This window comes from Cervus elaphus, chromosome 3, assembly GCF_910594005.1.
Source record: "Cervus elaphus chromosome 3, mCerEla1.1, whole genome shotgun sequence".
NCBI classification, from domain to species: domain Eukaryota; kingdom Metazoa; phylum Chordata; class Mammalia; order Artiodactyla; family Cervidae; genus Cervus; species Cervus elaphus.
In genome coordinates this window covers 28,709,630-28,728,121 of record NC_057817.1, presented here as the reverse complement: position 1 = coordinate 28,728,121, position 18,492 = coordinate 28,709,630, and the positions used below count along the sequence as shown (strand labels likewise).

At 41.3% G+C, this 18,492-nt stretch overlaps 1 protein-coding gene across 1 annotated transcript in view; it reads right to left on the bottom strand.

The window, feature by feature from the left end:
• Positions 1-2,733: 2,733 nt before the first annotated feature.
• LOC122686125 (natural resistance-associated macrophage protein 2-like) overlaps positions 2,734-18,492 on the bottom strand; it is a 32,847-nt gene continuing 17,088 nt past the window's right edge. Inside the window, exons 10-17 of the mRNA XM_043891241.1 lie at positions 18,092-18,250; positions 17,190-17,276; positions 16,189-16,308; positions 15,888-16,037; positions 15,272-15,345; positions 14,296-14,449; positions 12,526-12,579; positions 2,734-2,811 (exon numbers count right to left, since the gene is read on the bottom strand). Of these exons, the coding sequence (XP_043747176.1) occupies positions 2,734-2,811; positions 12,526-12,579; positions 14,296-14,449; positions 15,272-15,345; positions 15,888-16,037; positions 16,189-16,308; positions 17,190-17,276; positions 18,092-18,250 (876 nt within the window). The remainder of the gene's footprint in view (positions 2,812-12,525; positions 12,580-14,295; positions 14,450-15,271; positions 15,346-15,887; positions 16,038-16,188; positions 16,309-17,189; positions 17,277-18,091; positions 18,251-18,492) is intronic.

The following is an 18,492-nucleotide window of genomic DNA, read 5'->3' as shown; positions in this document are numbered from 1 at the left end:
TAATAAATGTGAAGTATACCTGAGGCCTCAAGCTCCTCTATAAGCCCTAAGGTTCTAAAAACTAGTTCCATCTTGTTGAAGTCAACTGCTATGCCTCAGATTTATTCTGACTCCAGGCATGGGAAAGAAAACCAAAGGGGGGACAAAAAAGTACCCACTGAGATAAAAACAAGAATACACGGTAAAAAAAACAAAAAATACACTAAAATGCATATAATATGATCTGTGGTGATAATTTCCTCTTCCTTGATATTTTCTGTAGTAGAGAAATACTCTGACTGGAAGGTGAAGTCTAGCGTTTGGGGAAGGGAAAAATGCAGGAATGTTTGAAAGTCTATCTGCAGTCTAGACACTAACTCACTGTTCTGTGTATTATATACACTTTTCTCTACTGACTCAGGGTAATTATTTTTAAAGGTGCCATCTGTACCTACTATGAGGCTCTTCAAGTGCCACCAACAGGCATACATGTTTCAGTCAACACTTTAGAAAACGGGCAAGGAAAGAATCCAACTACTCTATTCCACTAGAACAAACATTCCAGCAGTTGGCTCTAATATGTTCCATGAAATCAGGAAAATTTAAGACCTCTGGCATAGAAATGTCATCCTTCATGTTGATTACACTATGAAAAGATACTTCTAATAAGGCTACCAGAAAGACCTCCCTCTCCCAAAACACACTCAGCATTAAAAACAGATGAAGTATTTACTCAGAAATGGGCTCTTCTAACAAACTGATTCATCTAGAATTGCTGTCACTGTATAAAGAAACCAAAACACTGGAACTCATTTTTTGAGTTTCTTTTTCAAGTAAAAGCTGATAAACGGTGTTAACTCAGTTTTACTTTTAAGATCAGAAGGTCTATAACCTGTTTGGCTAGGCTGTTGCTCTTATGAGAAGTTTCAAGGGCCACAAAGTAGAAATGAGGGCATTTTAAAGAATCATCTTGGTAAAAAAAATCCCTGCCACTTAGAGGATCAAATTATAAATGAACAAAGGCAATGTCTGGAAGGTGCTAAGTTTTAAAATAAGGCAGTAAGGTTTATGCTGAAGGAGGAAAATGATGCTCAAACATACAAGGCTGCAGGGTTTGTAAACTCAATGCCTTTGGTGCTGAAAGGAAATGAGAAAAGGCATGGAGTGTATTCCATTAAAAATGGATAGTGCCTCCAGTGTAAGCCAACTACACTTCCATGAAGGGATGTGAGCCTGGTGTTGAAAATCTTCTGACTTTTCAATCAGATCAATATGCAGAAACTTTCAAGTATAAGTATTAAATGTTTTATTATACAAATTTTATGGAGGCTGCTATGGGTGCCCAGGTTCCTGCAGTGAGCCACTGTCAACCCACGCCACCACGGGAGAGTCTCCAACACTAGCAGACATGGGGTATTTTTTTTGGTGGGCTCTAGCATCCTCCTGTCAATGGTTGTTCAACAGCTAGTTGCGATTTTACAGGAGGAGATGGGTACGCACGTCCTTCTAATCCGCCATCTTGAACCTAGACTGACTTTTAAACCACCAGCTATTTAATTGTGTTGTCAAGTAAACAGTTTCGACTCCCTTCAAAAAAAAAAAAAAAAGTTATGAAATAAAAAAATCCTAGTTAGGAAGGAGCATCAAAAAAAAAGCTATAACCCACATGCAGGCAGGCAGTTTGTGACCTGTGGACTAATCTTCCAAGCCCCAGCCTAGTTCTAATATCATACCACTTGCTATAAATAACTTAAAATGTTTAACATTCCCTAGGAGAGTCAGCATTAGAAACATTAGCCACTACAGAAATAGACTTTGACCTAGAAATCATGTTTGGAGCATTAATGGGAAAAGGGGGAAGAAAAGACATGGTGGGACTATACATACATTAGGAAGAAAATTATCATTATCTTCTGTTGGGCCTTACAAAGTTCAATGTTAGAATTCTTTTTATACCTAAAATGCTAGAATGGGCTGAGTCACAATGCAGTATGGAAAACTGATCATTGGTTAAAGTATAATTTCTGGATCCTGTTCCTAGGTATTAAGCTCTTTGGAAAATACCATCATATCTCTGAAAAAAATATTCAAGAAAAACAATAGAGAAAATAACAATCACAGAGCATGCTGACAACCAGGATGAAATATAACTGTCAAATAAAGAAAAGTCTTCTTTGGAAATGATGTACTAATACTAGTAGTTACCAAGGGCTATTTAATTAAATCCAAGTCAAGTTTAACCGGCCATAGTCAAGTATCACTTTAAAAATAAGTCAATTTGACCAGTTCATTCTGAAAAAGAACAGTGCTCTTTTTCCTTTGTCATTTGTGATTCAGACAAAATAAATATCTGATTTATCTGAGCAATATTTGTTTTAAAAAATACAACATATCTATCACTTTTATATAAAACTCTACCCAAACTGATATGTTCAGGTTTACATAAACATACACACATATATATTTTTTAAATTGCAGAAGTCCAGACACAAGCCCATAGGGGTGTGTGGCCATCATAGGCTAATCATTTAACTCTGGCAGTTGTAGGACTCTTGTGAGGTGGGTGGGTCTCTGACCTACACTTAACAGCTATCAGCCTTTCACACCCTTCCTATGAGGAAATCTTTCCCTTTTGTTCAAAAAGTTTGAACAAAACTCACCACTGAACAAACAGAGATATATTAACATAACACTTGGCACAAAGGACTAAGAGAAAGTAGGTCATATATAGTTTCCCGGGCTATCAGTTATCAGTCATCTAGACACAAGTGAGTCAGCATCCATGGTGTTCAGAAGGTAGAGTTCAGGTTGAACTGTCAATCCCAGATGGTACTGAGGACAAAAAGATGGAAAAGGGTTACACTGATTTGTTAGTATTTAAAATTGGAATTTAAGGACCTATGATCAGTATATAACAGTAGCTCTTGTTTCAATTCTGCTATATTGATTTTCTTTCAGAAAATAAATGGCTTACAGACACATGAATGGTTTATTGTATATAAAATAATCTATATGAGCTAAAATCAAGATTGAGGTAATACCAAATGCAAAATTATCACTTTAACTATTCTTATGACACTCTACCTCAGGATGGGTGTTTCTGATCAGGATCTTAAGAGCAAATGCACTGCAAGCTTTTATACCTTAATACCAGGTGTGTTAGAAATAAAATTTCAGGGAATTCTCTGGCAGTCCAGTGGTTAGGATTCCTAGCTTTCCCTGCTGAGGGTTAGCATTCAATCCCTGGTTAGGGAACTAAGATCCCATAAGCTGCACAGTGCAGCCAAAAAAGAGAAAAGAAATCAAATTTCAAATGATCTAAATCCTGAGCCCTATTATCTGGGCCTTAATATCCTTTGGTACCTGAGCAGAGAAAAGCCTTTCATTAAAAATAATAATAAAATGGCATGTGCTAAGAGAAAAGGAGATGACCAATGGTCCCAAATGTTTATCAGATTGAATAAGAATTACTTTAGCTGCTTTTAAAACACATTGCCAGGAACTTCCTTGTGGTCTAACGGTTAAAAATCCACCTTGTCAGGCAGGAGACATAGGTTTGAGCCCTGGGCTGGGAACTATGATTCCATATGCCTGAAGGCAACTAAGCAAGCTCTGGCTCTGGGGCCCACAAGCAGCAACTAGAGGGAAGTCTGCGCACAGCAATGAAAGATCCTGCAACACGCAGCCAAGACCCAGCGTGGACAAAAAATAAATATGAAAACAAAGCAAAAAAAATATATTGCCAGACTCACTCCTAGAGACCTAATCCCAGTGGTTTGTACTGGCATTTGTGAAGTTGTATCTTACTCTTTTTCTCTCCTCCGCATTCACCATGGGACAATCACTGAGTCTCTTTTAGCCCACTGGTATTACCTGGGGTTTGAGGAATGTTGTTGCCGCTAGGTACCAACAACCTCTTTTTGACCTTTCAGTTACTTCATCTGTATAGAGGCTAATTCTTTAGTTGTAAGAATTAAAATGAGATCATATGAGTGCTCAGGACACCAAATGCACACTGTAAAATCATAGAAAGAAAACATTTCTAGTATAGTATAGTGGAAAATGAGATATCAAGGTGGCAGAATAGAAGGATGTGTGCCCATAGTCTCTTGCAAGAACACCAAAAATGCAACTAGCCGCTGAGCAGCCTTCGACAGGAAGATGTTGGAACCCATGAAGAAAGATTCCCCATGTCTAAGGACCAAAGAGTAGCCACAGCGAGATGGTGGGAGGGTGTAATCATGTTTAAGTCAAATCCCATACTGTCCAGGTGGGCAACCCACAAACTGTAGAGCAGTAATACCAAAGAAGATCTCTCACTACTGTGAAGGTTCTAGGCCCCAGGTCAGACTTTCCAACCTGGGGGTCTAGCAAAGGAACTGGGAATCCCCAGGGAATCTGACTTTGAAGAGCAGTGGGATTTGATTACAGAACTTGCACAGGACTTGGGGAAGCAGAAACTCTTGGAAGGCACAAACAAAACCTTGTGTGGACCAGGACCCAGGGAAAGGAGCAGTGACCCCACAAGAGACTAAGCTAGACCTGCTTGTGACTGTTTGAGCGTCTCCTGTGAGGCTCTGACCTGCAGTAGCCTGCCACAGGGACAGGGGCACTAGCAGCAGCAGTCCTGGGAGGCACCTATTGACATAAGTCCTTTTAAAGTTCACCTTCAGCCCTACAACAGAGCCTGCAGACTCCAGGACTAGGCCTCCTCAGGCCAAACAACTAACAGGGAGGGAGCACAGGCCCACCCATCAGCAGAAAACTGGATTAAAGGTTTACTGAGCATGGCCCCGCCCACCAGAGCAATACCAAGTTTACCCCACAACCAGTCCCTCCCATCAAGAAGCTTGCACAAGCCTCTTATCCTCATCCATCAGAAGGCAGAAAGAAGAAGCAAGAACTACAATCCCACAGCCTCCAGGACAAAAATCACAATCACAAAGCTAACCAAAATGAACATATGGATCACAGCCTTGTGCAACTCAATGAAACTATGAGCCATGTCGTGCAGGGGCACCCAACACAGACGGGTCGTGGTGGAGAGTTCTGACAAAATGTGGTCCACTGGAAAAGGGAATGCAAACCACTTCAGTAAGAACACACTGGTCATAGGAAACACTCTCTTCCAACAACACAAAACTCTATGCATGAACATCACCAGATGGTCAATACTGAAATCAGATTGATTATATTCTTTGTAGCCAAAGATGGAGAAGCTCTATACAGTCACCAAAAACAAGACCGGGAGCTGACTGTGGCTCAGATCAGGAGCTCCTTATTACAAAATTCAGACTTAAATTGAAGATAGTAGGGGAAACCACTGGACCATTCAGGTATGACCTAAATCAAATCCCTTATGATTAGACAGTGGAGGTGATGAATAGATTCAAGGGACTAGACAGAGTGCTTAAAGAATTATAGACAGCGCTTTGTAACACTGTTCAGGAGGGGGTGACCAAAACCATCCCAAAGAAAAAGAAATGCAAGAAGGCAAAGTGGTTGTCTTAAGAGGCCTTACAAATAGCTGAGAAAAGAAGAAGTGAAAGACAAAGGAGAAAAGGAAAGATATCCCCAACTGAATGCAGAGTTCCAGAACAGCAAGGAGAGGTTAGAAAGCCTTCCTAAGTGATCAGTGCAAAGAAACAGAGGAAAACAATAGAATGGGAAAGACTGGAGATCTCTTCAAGAAAATTGAAGATATCAAGGGAACATTTCACACAAGGATGGGCACGATAAAGGACAGAAATGGTAAGGACCAAATAGAAGCAGAAGAGATTAAGAAGAGGTGGCAAGCATACAGAGAAGAACTATACAAAAGAGTTCTTAATGACCCAGATAACCACAATGGTGTGGTCACTCACCTATAGCCATACATCCTGGAGTGTGAAGTCAAACAGCTCAGCTGGAATTTTGCCACCTCCACTAGCTTTGTTGGTAGTGATGCTTCCTAAGGCCCACTTGACTTCACACTACAGGATGTCTAGCTGTAGGTGAGTGAGCACACCTTCATGTTTATCTGGATCATTTTTTTGTATAATTCTTCTGTGTATTCTTGCCACTTCTTAATATCTTCTGCTTCTATTAGATATTCACCATTTCTGTCCTTTACTGGGCCCATATTTGGATGAAATTCCTTTGATTTTCCAAAGAAATACCAGTAGATTGATATTTAAGTCAAATATCAATAATTGATAGATTCTTGAACAGATCTCTAGTCTTAACCCTTTCTGTGGTTTTCCTCTATTTCTTTGTATCGTTCACTGATGAAAGTCTTCTTGTCTCTCCTTACTCATCTCTGGAACTCTGCATTTAGTTGGGTGTACCTTTCCTTTTCTCCCTTGCTTTCCAATCCTCTTCTTTCCTCAGCTATTTGTAAGGCCTCTTAAGACAACCACTTGGCCTTCTTGCATTTCTTTTTCTTTGGGATGGTTTTGGTCACCCCCTCCTGTACAATGTTACAAATCTCTGTCCATAGTTCTTCAGGCACTCTGTCTACCAGATCTAGTCCTGTGAATCTGTTTATCACCTCCACTGTCTAATCATAAGGGATTTGATTTAGGTCATACATGAATGGCCTAGTGTTTTTCTCTGAAAGTGAAAGTGTTAGTCGCTCAAACGTGTCTAATTCTTTGCATCCCCATGAACTGTAGCCTGCCAAGTTCCTCTGTCCATGGAATTCTCTAGGGAAGAATACTGGAGTCGGTAGCCATACCCTTCTCCAGGGGATCTTCCTGACCCAGAGATTGAAGCCAGGTCTCCTGCATTGCAGGCAATTCTTTACCATCTGAGTCACCAGGGAAGCCCCAGTGGTTTTCTCTACTTTCTTCATTTAAGCCTGAATTTTGCAATAAGGAGCTCATGATCTGAGCCACCGTCAGCTCCAGGTCTTGTTTTTGCTGACTATATAGAGCTTCTCCATCTGCAGCTGCAAAGAATATAATCAATCTGATTTCTGTGTTGACCATCTGATTTTAGTAACCAAGAGCAATTGTCATATACATTGACAATTCACTGTAGCCTTTTCTCAAGTGAGCTAAGGTGGTGGGGTGGGCGTGTAGTAAACAGGGGCTGCTTTTTTAGTCCCATGAGCTCCAGGTTGTTATCATTTGATGACTTAGTAGAGAGAACTCCATTGGAGAAGTTTGTTGCATTTCTCAGTGAGAAATGGGGCTAAATGGTAGAGGAATTGGCTAAAACTTTCAAGGGCAGTGCTGTGTTCTGCTTAGTCACTCAGTTGTGTCTGACTCTTTGCAACCCCGTGGACTGCAGCCCACCAGGCTCCTCTGTCCATGGGGATTCTCCAGGCAAGAATACTGCGGTGACCATGACCTCCACAGAGGATCTTCCCAACCTGGGGATCGAACCCAGGTGTCATGCATTGCAGGAGGATTCTTTACTGTCTGAGCCACCAGAAAATGAATAAGCTATCAGTTCTTACTTATTGCTAGGATAGGATCATACAGGACCCTGCCATTTTCCACATCTACCTGAAAAAGCATCCAGGTACTTTGGAAAATGTAGGACAGGCCAAACAAAATTAGCCTATCAATTGGCAGCTTTTGACCTAAAACATCTTCTAACCCTAATCAGAGTATTAAGCAAAGTATCTTCAATATGGTGCTGTTCTTGGTGCTGCTAAACACCAAAGTTTGGTGTCTTAAAGTACATACTATGAAGTATATACTATATATTGTATAGAATGATTGGTAATGGTCACATGGGCTCTGGAATTTAGCTAGTCAGATTCAAATGTCAACTACACAATTATTAGCAATGTGTTATTCTACTTTTGACTCTTCAGTTGCTTATTTTTGCCCTTTTGTCGTAAGAACTACAAGAGATCTTATGAGTGTTAAGGGCTTCCCCAGTGGTGCAGTGGTAAAGAATCCTCCTGCCAATGCAGGAGGCCCAAGGACACGGGTTTGATCTCTGGGTCAGGAAGATACCCTGGAGTAGGAAATGACAACACACTCCAGTATTCTTGCCTGGAATACTGCATGGACAGAGGAGCCTGGTGGGCTAGAGTCCATGGAGTCTCAAGGAGTCAGACATGACTGAGTGACTGAGCATACATGCACACACACGAGTGCTTAGACCCCAACGAGCATAGTAATGTGTTGGTCATTTTTAACATTCCAAAGCTAAGATGTCAAAAGAAGGCGACACATTTGGACTCACTGGTCCTGTCCAAGGAAGGGACGGAAAGCACTGCAGAGGGCAGAGCTAAAGCTAAACCAGGATCTTCAAATGGTTATGCATCCTATTTTACTTCTGAAATTAAACCCAAATAAGGAGTTCCCCATGGCTTAATGGTTACAATTTCAGACTGTCACTGCCATTAGTCTGGGTTCAATCCCTGGGCAGGGAGCTAAGATCACATAAACCCCATGGCACAGCCAAAAAAAAAAAAGATTAAAAGAAAAAAAGAGCTAAATGAGAAAGGAAAACATGGGGAACAAAATTCTCATAACTTCCATGGTGTTACTTACAGTATTCAGTTCCTGTTAAGACAGGGGGAGCTTGCAACACAGAAAGGGAAAAGGAAGTTCTAGTGACACCTCCGGAACAAATTAAGTGCTGACTTAGCTTTTCTTGCCCCGTGTTTGGTGACAATCCTAGTAGTTTACTGTTTCTGAGCTTTGTCCTTGTATTTATATCTGGTCTCCAAAAATGCTTTCATTTCTAAGCTACACAATTTTGGTTTCTCTTTTCAAATACACATACTTTTTATTGGCCGTATATACAGAATGTAAAAGCCTACATCAATGGTGAAATAAGACTATAGACAGAAAAATGTTGAGCTTAGAGTGGAGAAGGGCAGAATGACAATTATCTTTCAACTTTACATATGGTAATGATGTAATCTTTAGCAATGGCAAAACTAACTAAATTGGTGATAGAGATTAGTGCTTGGTGTCAACAATTCATCAAGTCTTCTGGGAACTAAACCTATGTTGAGCCTTGAACAACATGAATTTGAACCCCTCTAGTCTCCTCATATAGGGATTTTTTTCAATGGTAAATACATGAAATACATGATCCCAGACAGGGTGAATCTGAGAATGCGGAACCACAGATTTGGATGAACACTGGACATGGAAGGCTAAGTATAAACATGAAGAGCTGACTATAAATTACATGCAGATTTTTTATTCCATGGAAGGTTGGCACCCCAATCCCTGCATGTTCAGAGATCAACTGTATTCCTCTATACCTTCTAAAGAGAAAACCACTAACAGCATGAGTCTAATATATCAACCCAGGTGGTAATTGATGTTTCAGTATTTCAAAGTTGGTGTGTGTGTGCTCATTCAGTCGTGTCTGACTCTTCGTGACCCTTTGGATTGTAGCCCAGCAGGCTCCTCTGCCCATGGGATTTTCCCAGCAAGAATACTGAAGTAGGTTGCCTTGCCCTCCTCCAGGAGATCTTCTCGACCAGGGATTAAACCTGAGTCTTCTGCGTCTCCTGTGTTGCAGGAGGATTCTTTACCGCTGGGTCACCAGGTGAAAGTAGCTAAGTTGTGTCTGATTCTTTGTGACATCATGGCTGTAACCCACCAGGCTCCTCTGTTCATGGAATTCTCCAGGCAAGATTACTGGAGTGGGTTGCCATTTCCTTCTCCAGGGGATCTTCCTGACCCAGAGATTGAACCTGGGTCTCCCTCACTGCAGGCAGATTCTTTACCACCTGAGCCACAAGGGAATCCCCACAAACTGAGTTTACATATTGTTAAATGTCACTAAAAGTTCGTTGTAACCACTCCTAAAACCACCAGCAGGACCTCACAGGAACCAAAATACAGCTCTTCCCCATCCCTGTTAATTCCCAGTACACTGTAGCAGCACAGTTATTTCATGACATATTTATGGAGAACAAGGACCAACTTACATAAAGGACAATTGTATATTCTTAAACATTTCACACAAACAGAGTGTACATGCTGGCATGGAAGATGTCAGTTCTAAACATTGTTTACTGTAACCAAAGGAGTGGCTGAATAGAAGGAACACTTTCCATGTGAGAGCATCTGATGGACTATAGCATGGGAGTGTTGTTAATGCTGTAAAATACTACACACATAGTGATATAAACTGCCATTTAACTGGGAAATTTTCATCATTGCAAGTCACATATATAACTTCTAAAAGAAAACTAGCAGCTTTTACCTGGGCTTCTAAATATTTGTGAACCTGAGACTGACTGGACCCACTCAAACTCCCAGCAAAGGTAAATGTTAATGTACTGCCTTTACAAAGAATTTTGTCAACTTGGCCCTCAACCTACTGAGGCCAGACGAGAGCTTAAGAGGTCAGTCTCCGTTATCTCCAGAGTGCCCTTGTGACCAGTCTAGGGAACGATGGTAGGGGAGAGGGAGGGATGTGAGGAGGAATGGTTGGGGAATTTGTCTCTCATGATTTTATGCTATGTCACTGGAGAGGCTGAGGTAAAGGTATGGTCAGTAGAACACAGAAGTTTACCCTTAAAGCCATGTAAAAGACAGTCCATTCAGTCTGTGCTTTTGACTGTGTACAAAGATTTGGAAACAATGCCTTTAGGGGCTCAGGTGAACGGAGAACATCAGTCAACAGGCACTCCAGAAGGAAGACACCAAAAATGCAGTCCTTCAATTGCATTCCCATTACTGTTCTCTCCAAGTCAGTGGCTATAAAAGACCTGATTATTTATGTCCACCAGACAATATGATTTGGTCTGAGACAATCACATGGTGTCAGGCTCCACATGTCAAAATGTCAGAAGTGGCTGAAAAGCAGCAGCTCCATGCTGAAGAGACCCATTTCCTCTGACTCCAGAGCTCCACCATCTGGTCTCAAAGTTTTTCCCTCTGAGGGAATGACTGAAGAGAGGTAGCCCAGTGAAACCCTGCAGAGAAGACTTGGCAACCATAGTGACACCAAAGGACTCGCTGAGAGGGAGCGAGCTTTGCAACGCTCACATCCAGAGCTCCTGAGATTGCCTGGCAAGTTGTCTTGGGCATGCTTCAGAAAAACATGACGATTCTGGAAGACGTTGTTTTATATAAATTAAACAGATGGCTCCTCTTCTTTCAAGTTTTTTCTCCTCACCCCAAAGTCTCTTGAGAACATCAATTCATAAATGCTACCATCTTTTTCTATCACTACCCTCCTGGAGAAGGAAGGGGAAGGTTTCCCAACTCTAAGGGCTCAAGAAGAAATATCATCAGGAGAGCTCTGTACTAACATGAGAGTTATTAAAATCGGGACTCCCAAGAACATTTCAGTAAGCTCTCAATCTCTGAGGGAAATCATCAGAGTGATTTTCAGAAGAGATTAGTATTAGTCATCACGACCACAAATGAGTTTTACCATCTGTCCATTTATCATCTTAATGCTTTCTCACCCCTCTTAACTTCCACTTAGAAATTTAAAGTGAAAATAAGTTAAAAAAAATCTTGAACCTGATAGATGAAGATTATCTCATAATTAAATATAATATGAATCAAACTACTCTGGTTGAGATTTTATTTTTTATAATAAAAATAATTCAAAGGATATGTATAAGGAAAGTATTTCTCAGCCTTTTATTTTTTTGCTGTATACTTTTTATTTTTTTCAAACTTTAAACTTTTGTTTTGTATTGGGATATAGCTGATTAACAATGTTGTGGTGTTTCAGGTGAACAGTGAAGGGACGCAGCCATACATATACACGTGTCCATTCTCCCCCAAACTCCCCTCTCCTCCAGGCTGGCACATAACATTGAGTAGAATTCCATGTGCTGTACAATAGATCCTTGTTGGGTATCCATTTTGAATAGAGCAGTGTGTCCTAAGCAGGGACCGTCCTAAACTCCCTCATTATCCCTTCCCCCCAGCAACCACAAATTCGGTTTCTAACCTATGAGTCTCTTTCTGTTTTGTAAGCAATTCATTTGTATTATTTCTTTTTAGATTCCACATATAAGGGATGTCATACAATATTTCTCCTTCTCTGTCTGACTTACTTCACTCAGTACTACACTCTCCAGGTTGATCCATGTTGCTGCAGATGGCATTGTTTCATTCTTTTTAATGGCTTCTCAGCCTTTTAAATCCATTATCTTTAGATAAACAAAACTTGCATACCTATTTTGTAAACTGTATGATGAAAACTGTATTGTATTTTCCAAATGTTTTTTTTTTTAACATGTAGTCGGTCTTGTTAAGAATAAGGCATGAGGATTATCTCTACTAAAGATAAAACAAGTTGACCCTGGGACAGTGAAAGTGTTGAGCATCGTTTGAGAGCAGCAGATATCAAGTTGTCAGAGATACTACCTAATCCAATTCCCATGTTAGAAGCTTAGAAAGAAAAATAATGCTATCTTTCAAAAGACATACAAAACAAAGTCTTTCCCAACCAACAGCTGAGTCCTAAACGTAGCCTGTGCACCAGCACATACCTTTGGCTGTGTTCACACAGTAAACCACAGAAACACTGGCTCTGATGGCTACCTGTGAACAGCGTTTACTCAGTACAGCCACTGGTGGTTTCTTTGGTCAGCAGGACTTTAGAGACGCTTACCGTGTGCCCACAGTCCAGGAAGGACATGCCCAGTGCAATGAAACATTGCCAACCCTGGAAGAGAAAATACAGTTGGTCATCATTCACTGACCCCTCTGGAGAGCCCGCTTAGCCCCCTCACCGCCCACAATGCACTGCTCAGATGCAAAACTCTTTGTTGTACTAATTTTAATACTCAGCTCCTTCTGTTCCTACTGCTTTGCGTTTGTTTCTTTTATCTGACTGGGAGAGGTCCCTGAAGACCACTTTTTTTTTCAGTCCTATACCATTCCTCACAATATGGGTAATGACTGAACTGTGATAGTCTTCTGAACAAAAGAGTAGTATAGCAATTCATTCTAGAATCAGTCCTCAGGCTTAAAACTGGTCTTCAACAATTTCTATAGCCTCAGGCTGACTGAGAAGAACTGAGCACCTTCATAACCAGTTTGCGTACAAGAAGGATCCCCTTAACTTCTACAGAAACTTCTTTTTGGCCATGCTGCCTAGCTTGTAGGACAGGATCTCAGTTCCCTGACTAGGGACTGAACCTAGGACTTTGAAGCAAAAGTCCGAAATCCTAACCACTAAACCACCAGGAGATGTCCTAGAGCAAATTGTTAAAAAAATTTCTGTCAGGGCCATACTCAGTTATTTGGGTTTCATAGATTAAGGGCAGGAGGAGAAGGGGGTGATGGAGTATGAGATGATTGGATGGTATCAACTCAATGGACATGAGTTTGAGCAAACTCCAGGAGATAGCAAAGGACAGGGAAGGCTGGCATGCTGTAGTCCATGGGGTTCCAAAGAGTAGGACACAACTTAGCAACCGAACAATAACAACTGTCCCTATTTTATAGGGTCAGCTTAATCTAAGTGTACCCATGGTTTACCGGGCAAAAAAAAAGAGATATGTCTATCCAAGACATAATTTCTCAATATTCACTAAAACATTTTCCCAATCAAGACATTGTCTGTGGCAGACAATGACATGGGGACTAGGTAAGTGTTATAAAGATGAGCAGGGCATTTCCACCCTACTGCCTTGCCATTCTATGTAGTAGTCCCTAATCCTCAACCCTGTGTTTTTTTAGAGAAACCTGTGTAGAATAGGGAGGTGGATGTGTTGTTGCTATAGCTATTTTTCACTGATATAAATAATATTACAGAAGAATTGGAAAATAGAGAAAAGGGTATCTCCATAATCCCACCACTGAAGGCAACTACTATTACTATTTTTATATAATTTACTTTAGACTTTTGATAATTTTTTTATTATTTAGGTATACATAATTCTCCATTCTTTTTCTATGGAGCACTATGTTTTACAACCACCATTTTTAATAATTCAGTGAGAGATTATCACTATTTACTTGTGCCATCATTGGACAGCTATTAAGTAGTAGAGTTGGGCAGGGCTGTGAACCCACATGTGCTGCCCTCCAAAGACTTGAAATCACACAACACAGTTCCCTTCTCCAACCGTATCTTGTACCACTCTCTACTTTTACATGGCTGATCTTCTTCGAGTTCTTCAAACATACTACACTCTCTGGTTAGGAATTATTAGAATGGAAATCAGACAGAGTGACAGAAAGAGAAAAATGACAGCTCTTAGGAACCAGGGAAAATTTATGGCTAAAAATATTCTTTAGTCACAGCTGATTTAACAATTTCATGTAAATTGTGTCAATAACCTGAAGATAGATTGGTAAGTGTTCTTTGGGATCCTTTTTCTTCTGAGTGTTAGCCCCACCTCAACCACCCCTGCCTCCTCCCAGCTGGACTTACCAAGTAAAACACAAAGCTCAGATAAACCACGCTGACCACTGCAGCCACCACGTACAATGCCACATGCCCTAGACCCTGGACATAAACCACGACAAAGTACATGTTGATGGAACAGACGACAAGGACCACAATAGCGCCTATGATCCTCCAGCCTCTGTCAAAAGAATCAGCACAATTATTGGTGGAATAGTCCAACCTATTCACAAACAGAAAAGGACACTGTGTCTTTTGAGGTCACGAGACAGGTGTAAGCGGCATTTCAAAATAAACTGGAAAGGGCTTCTTTTGTCCCAGGTTAGATTAAACGAGCAAAAATTACACAATGATACGGAGAAAGAGAAAAAAAAAAACCACTATCAAATAATCCGTATCATATAAGTCCCAAAAAAATGCAACAAGCCCTACAACTGAAAAGGTCATGAGTCCCTAGAGATACCACAAGTCATTTCAAATACTCCATGTCCTTTAGACATGTATATAAAAGGTATTAGCTTATGCCTCTCTCAGCAAGATCATTTAACATGGATTTAAGATGCTTTAACCTTCAGTGGCTGAAGTTGAAGAGTTAAAGCACTAAAAGCTGAAAAACTTCCCCCAGAAATAAAAAATGTGCTTTCCCTTTTTTGTGACATTTACCATCTCTATTTTCTTTAATTTTTTAAAATTGAAGTACAGTTGATTTACAATGTTGTATTCATTTATTTTTAATTTTTGGCCACACCCTGTGGCATTTAGGACCTTAGTTCCTTGACCTGGGATCAAGCCCTCACCCCCTGCATAGGAAGGCAGAGTCTCAACCACTGGACTATCAGGGAAGTCCCCAGTAGTCTCTCCTTTTTAAGTTAGAGATTGAGGGGGCAGCTCTAGCAGCCACCTCTTAAAGCACATAGTACCCTATGACTTATTCCCTAACTGGCCTGTTTGATGAAGATATCTGTCCCCCAACATCTTGGGGAACAAAAAGAAGTACACTCACAATCCATTGGCAAATTCACTCATCACAGGCTGCAAACTTGTAAATGTGAGGATGGGTATGAGAGCAAAGGGAAGCTGCAAAAGAAAAAAATTAGATCAGACGGGGCTACAGGGGGTCCTTGTAACACCCCAGAGAGCAGCACTGTTAGCAAAATGGAACCACAGACCCTGCCTCATCTATTCTGTGAGAAATTATTCCTGTCATCACAACATGCTGGAGGGTTATGTGGAAATCTGTAGCATGAACCCAGAATCAATTATGATCACAGTGTCTTTACAAAATTTGTATCTGCCTTGTCTTCTTAATCTCCATAAAGCCCAACAGTGTCCTATACTTTATTTAATGCTTGTTTGGATTAACAAACAATAATTGTATTCTATGTGTAATTACAGCTTATAATTCCCATTCAACAAGCTTAAAAATAAAGCCATTTCTAAAAGTCTTTTAGATGCCAGAGATTTCATATGCATTCACCATTGACCAAGACTATGCCTCTTTCTTCCTCTGAATTTTCCCCACAACCACACTAGGCTTGTTATCTAAAGGCAATACAGAATATAGGTACAGAATCCCTCCTGACTTAGTGGGATGTGAATTTCCCCAGCTCCCTCCTCACTTGTAAACTCTGAAGAACATTCAGGAAGTCATTCATCCCTGTTAGATGCTCCACATCTTGGAAGACGGCAATAAGTAGAGCGGGGATGATGGCAATAGAGCGGGTCAGACTCACTCGGGCAAAGCGTGACCATTTTAGGTTCAGGAATCCCTGGAAGAAAACACAGAAACAGGATGAATGTCTGGAAGGAAATAGAAAAAGGGCTGGGTAGTTTGGGAAGACAATAGAGGCACGGGATTAAGAAAGAACAAAAGGGCAATGTCCTCTTCCCCTAGTCTATCCCAGTCACAGCAGCACATACCTCCATGACAAATTGGCCGGAATAGGTTCCTGTCATGGTGGAGCTCTGCCCCGCAGCCAGGATCCCCACCGCCCAGATGTAGAGAGCGGCAGGCCCGAAGTAACACCCCAGCACAACACCCTGGAGAGGCAAGGGAGAAAGATCACCTGAGACAACACCCCAAAGTACTCCTCTGTGTCACCTCTCTGTCTTCCTGGCCACACACCCACCTCTACCAAGCACTGTGCTGAGCACTGTCCCAGAAGCTAGACTTGGGTCCTGACCTCATTCAGAGGCTTTCAACCTAAATTCTGCTGGATGGGTCCCCATTTCTCCTTAGCCTAGTCCCTTCTCTTGTCTAGGTTCCTAAAGCTTTTATCCTTAACTTATACATTAACTATTAAAAAAAAGTCTACAACACATTTCCCAAATTATATTCTTTAACACAGTATTCTGGAAGATGATAACAGGAACAAAGAGAAAGCACAAATGAATTTTGGAGATGCTTATATTCTACTCTTGGAGGTTCATAATATAACTAGCATAAGGGACAGAGAGGCCCCGATAAAGATGACTTTACGGGGACTTGCCTGGTGTTCCACTGGTTTAAGACCCTGTACTCCCAATGCAGGGGGTATGGGTTCGAATGCTGGTCAGAGAACTAGGTCCCACACGCCACACAGGACAGCCTACATAAATAAAGTGTCCCGTCACTGGGGCTAGGTGGGGAACAAGTATAAAAAATAAATCACTTTACTAAGAACACTTTCTCTAGTCACCCCGATTAATGCCTATAGCAGCACAGGTTTGGGAATTGCTGATTCAATTAATTCATCTTTTCAGCAGATCTCTATTGCCTTCTACATAATCCAAAAGTCTTATCTGGTATCTGGACCTCTGGAAAAAAAAACAACACTTCAGAGAAGGTATGCTGAGCTCTGAAGTGAACCCATGGCAAAGACCAGATATTATGCTGAGAATATTGATTCAGGAGCAAAGATCAGAAACCTGAACAGGTTTACCCCTTTGTAGATGTCCACAGTCAGTGTTGAGTTATCATCAGGGAAAAGGTGAGTATGGGCACTGCTGCTGTTTTTACAGACCGCAACCTGGAACCAAAGCAGTTTAGGAACAATTTTTAATTTTGAGTCCAGGACTCAGATAAGAAGACCTCTCCTATAGATCACACACAGGTCATCTAAGAGATGGATGCTGAAGGCGAGACACTGGACGTGGATTGATGACAGCAGAGACTGGCAGCAATGGCCTTGAGGTCTTCCTTGATAATTTTTCTACACTCCCAGGTCATCAAAAACTTTTCCTGAGTTACAGTATGCATGGTAATACATGAATGTTAGGTCAATTTAAATGGTGACATGAAGTGAGGGCCCTTAGAAGGCTTCAAATATGAAGGGACACCCAGAATAGAGAGTCCTTAGTCAAAGCAGAGCCAGGAATCAGAGGTCCTATGAGAGTGAGAGGAAACAAAGGAGTGATCAAAACTAGGTTGGCAATCAGGAGTCAAGAGGACAGAGAACTCAGTGTGATAAAACAGTCTGTCTAGCCACAGATTCTATTTTCTGTGTGCTGACTCCTCCCAACCTGTCATCACCAAATGGCAGGACTGGAAAGCAGTCAGTAGTTGGAAGCAAAAGGGGATGAGAAAGAGCAAATAGACGTGAAGCCACTAACCACAGCATGAGGCAGTTTTTATCTGAGGACTGGTCCCTTCCCAGTCCAAAGCTGAGAATGATGGGTCTGGACTTGGCCACAGCCCTAGACTACAAACCCGACTAGCGCAGCGACTTAAGTCAGCACTGAGATCTATTTCGCCTGAGCTCTGAGTCACTGTCGTGCCTTCTGCCCCAGTCAGCCTCCTCCTTACCCTCACAGTCACTGCTACCCAGGTCCCTGGCTTACTTACCACCTGCTGGTTGGTTTTCTCAAAAAATGCTTCGGCAAACACGGAGATGACAAAGACATTGATGATAAGGGAAACAAAGAGAGCAATGCAGGAATCAATGAAGAAGTACTTATTCGCTTCTTGAACTTCCTGCTTATTGGCTCGGTCTACCTGTCTGGACTAGAGAGGTAATAGCAACAGTCATTTTTTGACTAGTTGGAACAAGTTTCCTTGTAATATTTCATGAGTTGGAGTCAGCTGAAAGTCCTAGAGGTCAAACAACTGACCACATGAAGTGTGACAGACCCCACATACATCCTGGTTCACTGAGTTTAATCACGACCCTTTGACGACATCACACATACCCAAACAGGGAAAAGTGACTGAGTGAGTGATGAGCCCTCAGTTACTGTGGCTTGAAG